General features: G+C 47.9%; 2 protein-coding genes across 5 annotated transcripts in view; one reads left to right on the top strand and one right to left on the bottom strand.

Annotated features, from left to right (window-relative positions):
• The window catches only part of LOC102244949 (protein FAM228B), a 15,094-nt gene extending 6,272 nt beyond the window's left edge, over window positions 1–8,822 (top strand). The window contains exons 5-9 of one of the 3 annotated variants that reach the window (XM_005874920.2): window positions 1,140–1,227; window positions 1,322–1,478; window positions 4,430–4,537; window positions 7,035–7,173; window positions 8,011–8,130. In XM_005874920.2, coding sequence (XP_005874982.1) covers window positions 1,140–1,227; window positions 1,322–1,478; window positions 4,430–4,537; window positions 7,035–7,173; window positions 8,011–8,040 — 522 coding nt within the window. In that variant the 3' untranslated portion in view covers window positions 8,041–8,130. The other 2 variants (XM_014546680.1, XM_014546679.1) reach the window with 2 other exon arrangements.
• A 190-nt stretch (window positions 8,823–9,012) lies between these two features.
• ITSN2 (intersectin 2) overlaps window positions 9,013–13,385 on the bottom strand; it is a 104,927-nt gene continuing 100,554 nt past the window's right edge. For both annotated transcript variants that reach the window (XM_014546677.1, XM_014546678.1), the window contains 4 exons: window positions 12,855–12,937; window positions 10,879–10,962; window positions 10,327–10,500; window positions 9,013–9,920 (listed from right to left, as the gene is read on the bottom strand). In XM_014546677.1, the coding sequence (XP_014402163.1) occupies window positions 9,763–9,920; window positions 10,327–10,500; window positions 10,879–10,962; window positions 12,855–12,937 (499 nt within the window). In that variant the 3' untranslated portion in view covers window positions 9,013–9,762. The remainder of the gene's footprint in view (window positions 9,921–10,326; window positions 10,501–10,878; window positions 10,963–12,854; window positions 12,938–13,385) is intronic.

The following is a 13,385-nucleotide window of genomic DNA, read 5'->3' as shown; positions in this document are numbered from 1 at the left end:
AACATCTTTGATCAAACAGTAAAAATTATTAATGTTATCAAATCTTGGTCCTTGAGTACATCTTTTGAAGAGCATGCAATGGAATGGGAAGTATGCAAAGAGCACTACTGCTGCAAACTGAACTGCAGTAGGACTGTTCGAATTGTGAGCTGGACCTGGTTGATCTTTTTCATGGAACAAAGTTTTTAGTTGAAAGAACGACTTACAAAACTATGGTTATTAAATCTCTGGTATTTGGCAGACATTTTCTGGGAAATTAGCAAAGTGAGTCTGTCACTTCAAAAACAACAGACAGTATTTGTTGCCAGTGATACAATGTGAGCTTTTAATGTGAATTTTGGAACAATCATATTGAATATGACAGTGTTCCAATACTCAAAGGCTTTCCTGATGAGTTTGGTAATAATATTAGTAAACGTGGTTACTGTATAATGAAATGTATTAACATTTGGAAGATCTCACATAACTCACAGATCTGATTATTATCAAACCATCAATTCATGACATGGATAAATGATCCATTCAAAGTTCAAGACAGACCAATGGACTTTAATGCAGCAGAGTTTGAATAATTCATTGATATGGTTTCAGATCTACATTATAACTAATCTCTAAGAAACTACCACTTGTTGAGTTTGGGTATATTATCTAGAATAGCCACAATGATCTAGAGAGGCTATTAAAATGAACTAACCAGGTTGGAAGGCCTCACTAAAAGATGTATCGGAATGCCCCCTTCTCTTTGTAATGTGTTAAACGTACATAATGGTTAGATTGCCATTGTTTGTAGATACTGTATTCTTTTATTATTATTATTTTATTTTTTATTTGTATTGATTTCAGAGAGGGAGAAGGGAGAAAGAGATAGAAACATCAATGATAAGAGAAAAATCATTGATCAGCTGCCTCCTGCACGCCCCCTACTGGGGATTGAGCAGGCAACCGGGCATGTGCCCTTGACCGGAATCGAACCGGGGATCCTTCATTCCTCAGGCTGACACTATCCACTGAGCCAAACCAGCTAGGGCTGTAGATATTGTATTCTTGATTCTTCTGGCATAAGGGTCATAAATGGATGTTTAGGATAGACTGAAAAAGACCTGAAACCCAGTCCTCAAAGAAATGTGTTTTTTTTTTAGGTTATCATCCCACCATTTCGTGACCCTTTGAAAAAGGCACAATATGACAAAGATGATGAAAAAAGAACTATTCTTCAGTGTGAGACTGGTACGTAGTTTCCAACTGTTACGTGATTTCATAAGTCAAGAGCAATGACAGTTGCATTTAACTGTGCTAATTTATACTGCTAAACTTCTTGCAGGCAAAATACATACAATGAAAGAATTTAAAGAGATTGAGAAGGCCAAACTGTATTGCAGATTTCCACAACTTTCTAATTCAAGGTGCTTTGTGACTCCAAATGATTGGCTTAAACTGTCTACAAGCTACATAGAAAGTGACTTTTGTAAAAGGAGCAGGTAATGGCTAATATTGTAGAAATTATGGAACCCATTGTGATTAGAAAACTTTTTCTTGAGATAGTGATATAAATTTTGTCATTGTTATTATTTTTAAGTTTTTGGTTTTTAATGAGAAATCTATTGTAATTCTTGTCTTGGTTTCTCTGCGTGTGATGTTTCTTTTGTCTTGGGTACTTTCAAGATTTTCTCTTTGTCTTTGGTTTTCATTAGCTAAACTATGATGTGTCTAGGTGTTTTGTCCCCTTTTCTTTCTGTTTATCCTATGTAGGGCTCTCTGAGGTTCTTATATCAGTGGTTTGATGTCTTTCATTATTTTGGGGGAAATTCTAGGCCATTATCACTTCAAATATTTCTTATATCCTATTCTTTCTTTTTCTTCTGATATTCCAATTATATGTATATTAGAGCATTTGATATTGTCCCACAGCTACATAGCTCTTATATACTGTTCTTTCTTTTTCTACTTGTATTTTAATTAGACAATTTCTACTGACCTATCTTTTTTTTTTTTTAAATATGGAACGCTTCACGAATTTGCGTGTCATCCTTGCGCAGGGGCCATGCTAATCTTCTCTGTATCGCTCCAATTTTAGTATATGTGCTGCCAAAGCGAGCACTCTACTGACCTATCTTTAAGTTCACTGAGTCTTTCCTCAGCTGTGCCCCATATACTGAAGAGCCTATCAGAGGAATTATTCCCCACTGATGTGATGATTTTTATTTCTGTATTTCCATTTTATTTTTTAATAAAAATATATATTATTGATTTCAGAGAGGAAGGGAGAGAGATAGAGAGATAGAAACATCAATGATGAGAGAGAATCATTGATTGGTTGCCTCCTGCAGGCTCCCTACTGAAGGGGGAGGGGGGATGGAGCCCGCAACCTGGGCATGTGCCCTGACCAGGAATCAACTGAGACCTCCTGGTTCATAGGTCAACACTCAACCACTGAGCTACGCTGGCTGGGCCATGTGATTTTTTAATATAGTTTTAATTTATCCTAAAATCCTCCATCTGTTCATACATGTTATTCACCTTTCCATTATATTAACACATTATTCATAGTTATTTTAAAATCTCTGATCGTGTCAACATTAGGGTCATTTCTGAATCTGGTTCTGCTGATTGCTTTATCTCTCTCTTTTTTTAAAATATATTTTTATTGATTTCAGAGAGGAAAGCAGAGGTAGAGAGATATAGAAACATCAATGATGAGAATCATTGACTGGCTGCCTCCTGCACGCCCCCGACTGGGGATTGAGCCCACAACCCGGGCATGTGCCCTTGACCGGAATCGAACCCGGGACCTTTCAGTCCCCAGGCCGACACTCTATGCACTGTGCCAAACCAGCCAGGACGTGATTGCTTTATCTCTTGACAGTGGGTTATTTTATCTTGCCTTTTTTTTTTTTTTTTTGCATTTCTTGTAATTTTTGTTTGACTGTCAAAATATATTGTCCCTCTATCCCCAACTGCCCATTATGCTAGTTACAAATCAGGTTTTATAGGTTCAATTTGTGCCTGAAGATGTAAAGCCAGCCTTAAACAATATTACTAAATACAGTATTTATGAAGCAGAAGAAACTTCTGTTTCATTATTAAGGGGGAAAGGAAAGCTTACTGATTTATAAATGAGTTATGTGGTTTTAGATTCGGAAATCGTCTTATGCATAGATGGCTGCCTACACTTAATCTGTGCTAAAGTTGACACTCCTTCCCTGAGCATCAGCCTTCACTTTACAGAAATGGTTTTATTTGGGTAAACTTGCAAAATTTTCTACATGTAAGGACTTCTTTCTGACATGTAAATTCCTCTAAAGGGGGCTCAGCCTTAAACTATGACCTCCTGAGCTGTCAGGAGTAAGCAACAGTAACTTGAACACAGAACCAGATAAAGTGTAGACACCCCCAATTAGGACATGCAGAAGATACAAGAGAGTATAGTAAGACTGAAAAATATAGGCAGTTTCTCCAAGCACAGCTTATTTGCTTAAGGTCCCTCCTTTGTCTATTTTAATAATAATGAGCACCTTACTGTGGAGAGCGGCTACAGTGTTTGGACAGGTTCAAGCCTCAGACTAATGAGAGGGCACGGTCCTCTTGTGGCAAAGCCATGTGAAGGTCCAAGCTTAGAGAGAGAGAAACATCAATCAGCTGCCTCCTGCACACCTCCCACTGGGGATGTGCCCGCAACCAAGGCACATGCACTTAGCCGGAATCGAACCTGAGACCCTTCAGTCCACAGGCTGACGCTCTATCCACTGAGCCAAACCAGCCAGGGCATAAATGACACAATCTCTATGGCCTCTTTTTACATCCTATATAATAAAAAGCTAATATGCAAGTCGACCAAATGGCGGAACGACCAGTTGCTATGATGCGCACTGACCACTAGGGGGCAGATGCTCAAAGGGGGAGTGCCACTCAGCCAGGAGCCAGGCTCATGGCCGGCGAGCACAGCAGTGGTGGCGGGAGCCTCTCCCACCTCTGGCAGCGCTAAGGAGCAGCAAGTAGGTGGGCAGTAAGGAGTGAGGGGTCCCGGACTGTGAGAGGGCACAGGCCGGGCTGAGGGGACCCCCCCCCCAGTGCATGAATTTCATGCACCGAGCCTCTAGTTAGAGTATAAACCCCCAGTGGATAGGGAGTGCTGCAAACTTTGCCTTGCCAAGTAGGTTCTCAGTACAGAGTAAACCAGCCTCCATCCTGGTTTCAGCAGCTCTCACATGCCCGAGACGTCACACAAGTTTGAAGTGATGGTATTTTAGACCAGCGGTCGCCAACCTTTCGGACCTCACGGACCTCACGGACCACCAGTGGTCCACGGACCCCCGGTTGGTGACCGCTGTTTTAGACAATATACACAGCGTCAAAGGTTAACAGTAATTTCTGAAAGCGTATAACCGGTATTATTTTTGCAAACATCCTCACACATGTTGTCTTGTTAAAGGTTAAAGGTGAAGAGTAATTTCAACGCTAGTAGTTTTGATTTGAAACACGTGACCAAAGCGCCTCATCTTCCGGGACCCCAGGAAGGAGAAAAAGCAGTTCTTTGCAAGTAAGCCCGTTCTTCCATAGCTCGGCCCTTCCTTTACTTAAGATGCTTGGCTGTGTTTCCACCCTTTGCCATCCTTCCGCGCTGCTGGAGCCAGTGCCCAGGTGCCAGGCTCCTGTGGCACGACCCCAGGCACCTCCCACCCCGTGCCTGGGTGCGGTGGCAGCTTTCTGCAGCTTGTCCTGGTTTTAAGGAACAGATAGCTAACACATTCAGAAATGACAAGCACAGACACAAAAAAATGGTTAACGACTCGTGTAAGTTAAAAGTGACTTGAATTGAATCGGAAGAGTAAAGTGTAACTTTGGACTAGTTTTGAGGGGTAGTAGCTGTTACTGTTGGGTACCCAGAGTGAGGAGGTGTTATCAGCAGAGACGTGGTATGTACTACTGTGCGCGTAACCTGGGGAGTCAGCTCCGGAAACTGGTTATGGAGTTAAAAGAAAGAGGTTTCTCTACGTGGTTACAGAACCTGCTAACTATCTGATTAAGTTATGGGATCCCCAGACATTGCTGGAGGGAATGTAACATAATGCAGTCACTTTGGAAAACAGTTTGGCAATTTCTCAAAAGGTGAAACATGAAATTATCATGCGACCCAGCAGTTCACCTCCTAGGTTTCTACCCAGGAGAAATGGAAACATTATTCACATAAAGACTTGTCCTGAGTGCGTGTTCTCGCCACGATATCTCCAAACTGCAAACAGCCCAAGTGTTGCTCATTCACTGGCAAATGGACAAAATGTGGTGCATTTATACAGGGAATGTTACTTGGCAATTAAAAGGAAAAGGACTTCTAATAAAGCATGGATGAACTTCAAAACCATTATACTCAGTGAAGGGAGGCAATCACAAAAGACTACCTATTGTTTGAGTCTCTTAATATGACATATGTTGGACGAGGTAAATCTTTAGAGACAGGAAATAGATTATTGGTTGCCCAGGGCTGGGGCTGGGAATGGAGAGTGATTGTAAAGGACTGATGGAAATGTTCTAAAATAGCTCTGCAAATACACTAAACACCATTGGTGTGTACAATTCAAATGGGGTATAAATTACACGTCAGTGAAGCTGTTCAAGAAAAAAGAGACCCTAGCAAGGCAGGAGGGAAGTGAGCTCATATGCAGCTGTTTAGGAGGCTGGCCTACGATTTTCTATTCCTGAAAAGCCTGGAGGGAAGCTGTAGCAGGTTCCCTTTCCCTTTCCCGAGGAGGCTCAGAGCTCGATGAATAAATGAGTGTGGCAGGAGCCGAGGGCTCTCAGAGATGCTTGATGCTGGCATGTCCAGCAGAGAGGCCAAAATTGCCTCGGGAGGGACTTAGTGATTTAAAGTAGAAGCAGGTGACTGTTGGGGGTGGGGCAGCCATGAGGTTTGCTGCCTGTGGATGGGAACTGACATTGAGGGGTAATAGGAAGTATTGAACTATGCCCCACTCACGCGTAGCTGCAGCCTTCAGAGACAGAATGACTCAGAATCACTCTTGTATATTAGGGTCCAAAAGAGTAAGTTCCTCCCCTATCCCTAACTGCCATGGTCTTATACAGACCTATTTGGGCCAGGTTTTAGGGTAATGAACACCTTCATCCTATTTCATTTCTATATTTATACTAATAAAAGGGTAATATGCTAATTAGACCGGACATCTTCTGGACATCCTTCTGGACAAAGCCATGGTGGCGGGGGCCGAGGCAGAGGTGATTAAGGGCGATCAGGCCATCAGGGAAGAGCAGTTAGGGGCGATAAGGCTGGCAGGGGAGCAGTTAGGGGGCAATCAGGCCAGCAGGCAGAGGCAGTTAGGGGGCAATCAGGCCGGCAGGCAGAGGTGGTTTGGGGCGATTAGGTAGGCGAGTAGTTAGGAGCCAGTGGTCCCAGATTGAGACCTAATCAGGCCTAAACCAGCAGTCAGACATCCCCCAAGGGGTCCTGGATTGGAGAGAGTGCAGGCTGGGCTGAGGGACTCCCCCTTCCTCCCCCCGTCCATGCATGAATTTTGTGCACTGGGCCTCGAGTATGCTATAAAAGGAGGAGGGATTTTGTCCTCAAATACCTCTTCTAGCAGAGTGAGCCCCAGACAGGAAGGAAAAAATGGCATTGTTAAAGCGTGCAGGGCTTATATTTTAGCCTAGAAGTGTAAGTCTATGAACTCCCCCCGGAAGAGGAGGTTTAGATTCTCTTCCACAAATAAGGGAGGCATCCCAGACATGGATCCAGGTAGAGAAGGTGTTTGTCCTTGGAAGAGTTAAACCTGCCCAGGGAAGGCCCAGGGTCGGCCCTGTGAGAGGTCACTTCCCCTGAAGGACTCTGGCTCAGCTGGTGAAACAGCAGAGAGATTTCAGGTGAAAATAAGACTGGAGCAAGGCGATGCTACTTATTTGGATTTCTTTTTCATAAAAGTATGCAAATTCATATAGAACGCATCTGCAAATTGAAATAAAAAATTAAATGCTACACTTGAGCTGATCATGGAGGGGACCCTTTCCTTTCTGGCTCCTCCCTACAGAATCGAAGGGTTATGCTCTCTGGAAAAAGGACCGCTACATTCTCAGCAGGGAAAGCGTCCAGATCACGAGGAGGCCAAGGCTGAAAGGCCCTCCTTGAGCCTCAGCCTGAAGGCAGAGCGGAGGGAAGACCAGGATGCGGTGAGAGCTGGGGAAGTCCCGGGGCCATGACACCAGGCAGCAGCTGGGCGATTCTCCCTGCGGCAGGATTTCAGGGAGAGAGGAGGCAGCGGACTCCCCGGAACCCTCAGCCAATGGAAGGCCAGGGAGAGAACAGGAGAGGCTGAGGCAGGCGTCCCTGATCCAGAGGGAATGGAGCTGCGCTGGGAGCTACACCTGGGGGTGCCCTTTGGTGGGTGGACTGGAGGGTTTTCCCAGCTCCCTCCTGAGTGCCCTCTCTCTCCACCACCTCTACCATCTCTGCCATCTCCCACTTGTCACACCCAGGCGAGGCCCGGCGTTTTGTTCCTCATAATTCAGCCAGGATAGAAAGTTTTCAGAAGGACCATATACTAAATTAAAGTAGTAAACTTTACCGAGTAAAGTAAAAGCCCTAAAGTGTAAAATGTATAGAAATATAGGTGTTTATAGAGAGCAGATTTCTCATCATAAGGCACTCGTTAAACTTGGTGCAGGGCCATGGGGGGGCGGGCGGGGATCCACAAATAATATCACACACAGTAGGACTGGCTGTGGCCCCAAATCTCTGCCTGGTTCTGAATCCAGGTAGAGTGAGGGGAGGCCCAGGACAACATCTCGGGGCCGTCTCTGATCCCCGTTTTCACTCACTGGCCGTGTCTGGGAGGTAACGGCTGTGGCAGTGGGTTGGCCTCTCAGGAGGTTCAGGTGGGAGCCCTGCTCAGCTGGGTCGGGAGGACTGCCCTTCAGGTGGATCAGCTCAGCTTAGCCCAGGAGCTTTCTGCTCTGTAAGCCCCTCACCCCACTTCCACACCTAACGCTTCTGTGAACCTTCACAAGGTTTCGGCAGCCAAGGAGCACACACCCTGACCCTGGACTGGCCAAGAGGACACAGAGGAAGGTTGCTCTTGGAGGAAGCCACCTGCCAGCAGGCATCAGGGTGAGGACCACGGGAGGCGCTCAGGGCTGTCCTGGGTCTGAGAAAAGCATCTGCAATAAACCTCACTTGACGTTTGAGCTCAGTGTCTGTGTGAGAACTGAGAAACCACCTCCATGTATGGACCGTTATTGGAAATGTTTTCCCAGAGGCTAAGAAGCATTGCTGAAAGGTGCAATAGGAATCAGCAGCTCCCTTCCTGAGGGCCATCTCGGGGCTCAGTCTCCCCGAGGAAGGGGCGCTGCCTTTGGTCGGGCCCCCTTAGGACCCCCCCTGCCCCCCCACGCTTTCCCCAGGCGTCCCCCGCAGTCCTTGGGAAATGTGAACATCCACTGAGATTCCCAGGTGTGGGTTCTGCTCTGCGCGGCCCCTGGCTCCGGTGGAGTTTGACTCCAGGCCCAGGAAGACACGGAGGACCTGGAGGCTGAGGGCGGGGCTCTGCATTCCTTAGGCAGAGGTGACACTAAAAGCCCCTCCTCCCCTCCAGTCTAGCATCAGAGACACTGAGCCCTGGAAACAGTGGGTCGCAGGGCAGGTCAGTGGCGAGTCCAGCTGAGGCCCGTGCCTCGTGAACGCTCTCCCACCGCTGGTCCTTGGTTTCTCCCACTGTCACCGGAAGGAAACTTGGTTCCATTATAAGCAGCAGTTCACGTAGGACAGTGATGGCGAACCTATGACACGCGAACTCATTTTTTTGGTTGATTTTTCTTTGTTAAAGGGCATTTAAATATATAAAATAGATATCAAAAATATAAGTCTTTGTTTTACTATGGTTGCAAATATCAAAAAATTTCTACATGTGACACGGCACCAGAGTTAAGTTAGGGTTTTTCAAAATGCTGACATGCCGAGCTCAAAAGGTTTGCCATCACTGACGTAGGAAGTCAATTGGTCAAGCTCCGAGAGAAGTGACATTCATAAACGTATAGTTTTATTCTCTTTCTGTACATATTGGCAATGATAAAGCTTAAAGATGCATGTCCTATGAAATATGCAAAACCAAGGAATTTACATAAATAATTTATACTTCAGAAAATTAAAGTTGAAAAATATTTTCCACATCATTAGCGTTCACAGTATTTAAAGTAAATCAAGCTTTCCCCCTTAGATTTCCAACTACATTGTCTCAGCAGAGAAGGATAAATCTGACCAGGAGCTCAAGGATCAAGCCTGGTTTTGTTCAGTGCACGAGTGGACGCTATGTCAGCATCAGGCTGGCCCCGCGCTGCGGCCGCAGCCTTCCTCCCAGTCCTCGGCCTCCTGAGTGGCTGTGACCAGCAGAGGTCACAGGGCGTGGAATGGTTACAGCGTCACCAAAACCGCCCACAGTGGACACATTCAACCAAGTGATAACGTCTGGTGGTCCGATGCCTCAGCTCCACATAATACTTGTTATAGCCCTGAAAATGGAAACCGTGGCATCCAAACACAGCCCAACATGTTAGCACTCATACAAGGCACCGTGCCGCGGGGTTCGGTTTACTCATAGGAAAGGTGTTTGCATAGATGGCTAGCGACTTAGTGTGCGATAAACTATAGAGGCCCCAGCGCACGTGCGGCCTTGCGATGGATGAAGCTGAGTGACCTCCGTCCTCCACGGGGCAGCACCACCGTCTTCCCAGCCCCAGCCCAGGGCAGACGCCCTCCCGAGGCCCCTACAGGAGAGTTTTTTGCTCAAAAAGCTGCAGGTCAAAGCGGACCCAGACCTCCCCGGTGGGGACCTCGTGCAGCAGGAGTCGCCGGGTGGTAGGGCCTTTGCTTTCCTGTTCTGTTCGAATTTTCGCCACTGGGATTTCAGTCCGACCCAGGAAATCTGGTGAATAAACGCGAGAGTCAGAAGCCTTCTTGATAAAGCTGGTGAAGAAACTACCCCAGGAGTTGTGTCTGAAACAGGATTCATACAACTTTCAAATCCAAAACAAGCCACTCCCTCTGGTCACGGGCGGTGAGGACGGACGCGGGGAGGGAAGCCGCCTGCCTGGAGCCCTTGTCTGGTCGGGAACCTCTCACCCTCCAGCAGGTGCGCGTGGCACAGTTTCTGTGACCCACGTGGGGAGTGATGGGGTCAAACACCTGAACACCCCGAGGCTGCCCTTCCCCAGGAGGCGCCCGCACAGCTGCTGGGCGAGGGAGCCGTGCGGACGGAGGGTCTGTGGGAGGCAATGCCGGGCGCCCGGCTCCGGCCCGAGGGCCCGAGGTCTGGACGAATCATACTTTACCGTCTGGAGAGAACTGGTCCCTGTCGAACATGGTGAGACACAGCACGTCTTGGTGCAGGTCCTTAATGAAGAACTGGCAGTTGAAGTTCCACTTGGGGTTCAGTGTGTCCTGGAGGGTCCTGGTGGTGTAGCTCTGGGAGCCCATGCTGATTTCACAGTACGGGTTGCTCTTTCCTGAACCACAACAAACAAGGACACAGGTGGCACGTGTCGGGTGGCACAGACCGGGCAGCAGGGGGCGCTGCCGGAGGGCCCAGTGTCTGCCTGTGGTCTCCCTGTCCCCCGAGCTGACAGGGCCATGGCCCGGGAGTGACCGTGTGGGCTCCCCACGAGCCCAGGCAAGTGTCAGTGCAACTTGCTTCGTGCTTTCTCCACCCAGAAGCACTGAGGGGAGGCACTGCGCTTAGTGGGAAACAGTGGTAATATTGGCCCAAAACCATGTCAGTGGCATTGGACACATGACTTTAAAAGCATCCATTATCCGATGCTCAGAAGGGGCCTCAGCAGAGAGCGGGGCCGTCACCACATCTGTTGAATGAAAGAAGCATTTACCATTTGGTTTGCAGGCTTTTAATTCTGTAGCTTCAATGACATGCACCATCAGACGCCCGATGCCTGAAGTCTTCTGAGAGCGAGCTACAAAACAGGAAGACGGGTCACGTTAACTTCTTCTCTGAGAAAACAGACAGCAAGTGCGGTGGTGACGCTGAGCTGTTCATACTCAGAGTCGGTCTTTCCGAGCCACCTTCACACTGCCCAGCCTCACCTGCCACTGCCCCGGGCCCAGCAGACCAGCGTCTGGCTGCTCCGTGCCTTTGCCCGGCCGTGTGGCCTGTCATCTCGGCCCATTGGCACCCGACTCATCCTTCAAGATGCAGGTCCAATCTCACGCCTCACCACCCAGACCCCTTCCCTCCTCTGAGCTTCCATTATCCCTGGCTTCTGAGCATCCCCCAGCGGCCGGGCCTGTAGTTCTATGTTTATGTCCATCTCTTCCGCTAGGAGGAGCCATTGCAGAGCACAGACTATTTACTCACCTTGTATCAAACCCTCCACGAACCAACAGACAGTAATATTAATAAAATTATGGCACATTATATTCGCTCAGCACGTGGATACCTACTAACATTTATTGGATACTTACTCTGTGCTAGGCATGTGCTAGACCTTTGTGTAAGTTATTGAAACTGCACGGTTGCCCCATGTTAAGGCAGCTCTCTGTAACGGTCATCTCCATTTGTGAGAAAACTGAGCTTCTAAACGGCAGGCCGAAACTTAAACATCAGAGACCAAAGTCTATTTCCTTAAGTACTGACCGCACTTCCAATGATATGTAAACACTTCAGCTTACAAAGCAGTTTCGCTGAAGACTTTATCCTATTTAAGGAGGTACTAAAAATGCTTTTCATACGGAGAGAAATAGTCCGTGAACTCAATCTACCTTAGTCAATATGAAGCTAGTTAAGCAGGTTTTGTTCTCAGGGTTGTAAAAAGACGAACAAAAAGTCTGCTTGGCAAACTATTGATGTTTACCAGGGCAAGGAGAACCTGCTCTATGAGCAGGTGCCCGCCTCTCCTCGGTGCCCACTCCAGGTGGGCAGGGCTGGGACCTGTTCAACGTTGTAGGCCTGGTCAAGACTCGCATGGGGCCTGGCACAGAGTAAGTAATCAATAAGTGTCTGAAGAATTAAACACGTGGAAAATGCATATGGACAGGTATTGATGTTAAGCAACACTAACATGGAAAAACTTTGATTTACATCTTTGACCAATTAAGAGATCTTTGTATGCTTTATAAATGATTCAATCATTGATTTCCCAATAGCAAGCCTTTAAAATACCATTAAAACAAGACACAATTAGTAAAAGCTGAGTTACACATACCTTTCAGGAGTATGTAACAAAATAAGGAAAACCTGAATAAAAAAACATAAAGAACTGCAACTATAGCGGCCAGGGACACACATGGGGGGACTGCCTGGAGGAGGAGGCGGACAGGGTTTCAAAGGTGAGTTGTTCAATTAGGCAATGGTATGGGCCCTGAGTTTAGGGTAAGAACTTTGGCCTTAACTTGGGCAGCAACAGGGAAGAGGTTTAAGGAGGGAGAGAGATACTGAGAACAGATACTCCAGAAATGAAGGGGTGTGATGGGGCCACGGGGGACTCGTGCTACAGCCTGGGAGGGGGACTGCAGGGGCTGTGTCACCGGGAAAGGAAAGGACCAGGTAAATGGGAAAGAGAACAGTGGGGAACCTATGGGACTCAGCTGCTGCCCAGAGGAGAGGTGTGTGTGTACTGGGGGCAGTGGGTGAGGGGCTCCGGGAGGCCCAGGAGGTTTGGAACAGCCTCGGGGGGCAGAGCAGCTGAGCTCTGCAGTCTGATCCGCAGCAAGTCTGGCCTTTCACTCCCCATCTACCCCTCACTGTCACAGCTGCGTCCTGAAGGTAAGGACCCCCAACTCGCCCCCCGCCCCCGCTCCCCAGGGCCCCCTGGTGGCTGGTTCCAACAGTCAGGGCCCGTCTGACTACCTTGATAGGCCCTCTCTCGCTTCTTCTTCTCCGTGTCGATGTACTGCTCAGAAGCGGCCTTGATCTTCTGCACCCAGGCAGTCCTGGGGGAAGCAGAGCACAGCGTTTGGGCAGCTTTCCCCGCACCTCCCAGGTCAACCAGGAGCCAAAGCCCGGCACCCCTCTCCTCTCTTTGGCTAACCTCGGCTTCAACAAGTTCCCAATCACAGGCTTAATATTCGCTCAACTCAAAGATTCGTTTACTAATTGAGGTCGAGCCGATCATTTCTAGACAGTCCTGACCACTTACAAAAGGGCAGGCACCGCTCTGAGCGCCCAGACATGGCGGGCACTGCTCTGAGCTCTCGGACGCGGCGGGCACCACTCTGAGAGCTTAGACGCGGCAGGCACTGTGAGGTGCCCCACGAGAGGGAAGATGCAGCTGCATCAATGGCGTTCAGCAGTGACAGGTCCCCGCACACTGGGCTGTGCACCCGTTTGCCATCACAGAAGCGCTGTCTGAGCGCCACCCTGGAGGCCGCCTGGCTGGCC

Source organism: Myotis brandtii, unplaced genomic scaffold, assembly GCF_000412655.1.
Source record: "Myotis brandtii unplaced genomic scaffold, ASM41265v1 scaffold454, whole genome shotgun sequence".
In the NCBI taxonomy this organism is placed as follows: Eukaryota; Metazoa; Chordata; class Mammalia; order Chiroptera; family Vespertilionidae; genus Myotis; species Myotis brandtii.
Note: the sequence above shows the minus strand (reverse complement) of the source record. Positions and strands in the feature narration are given on the sequence as shown.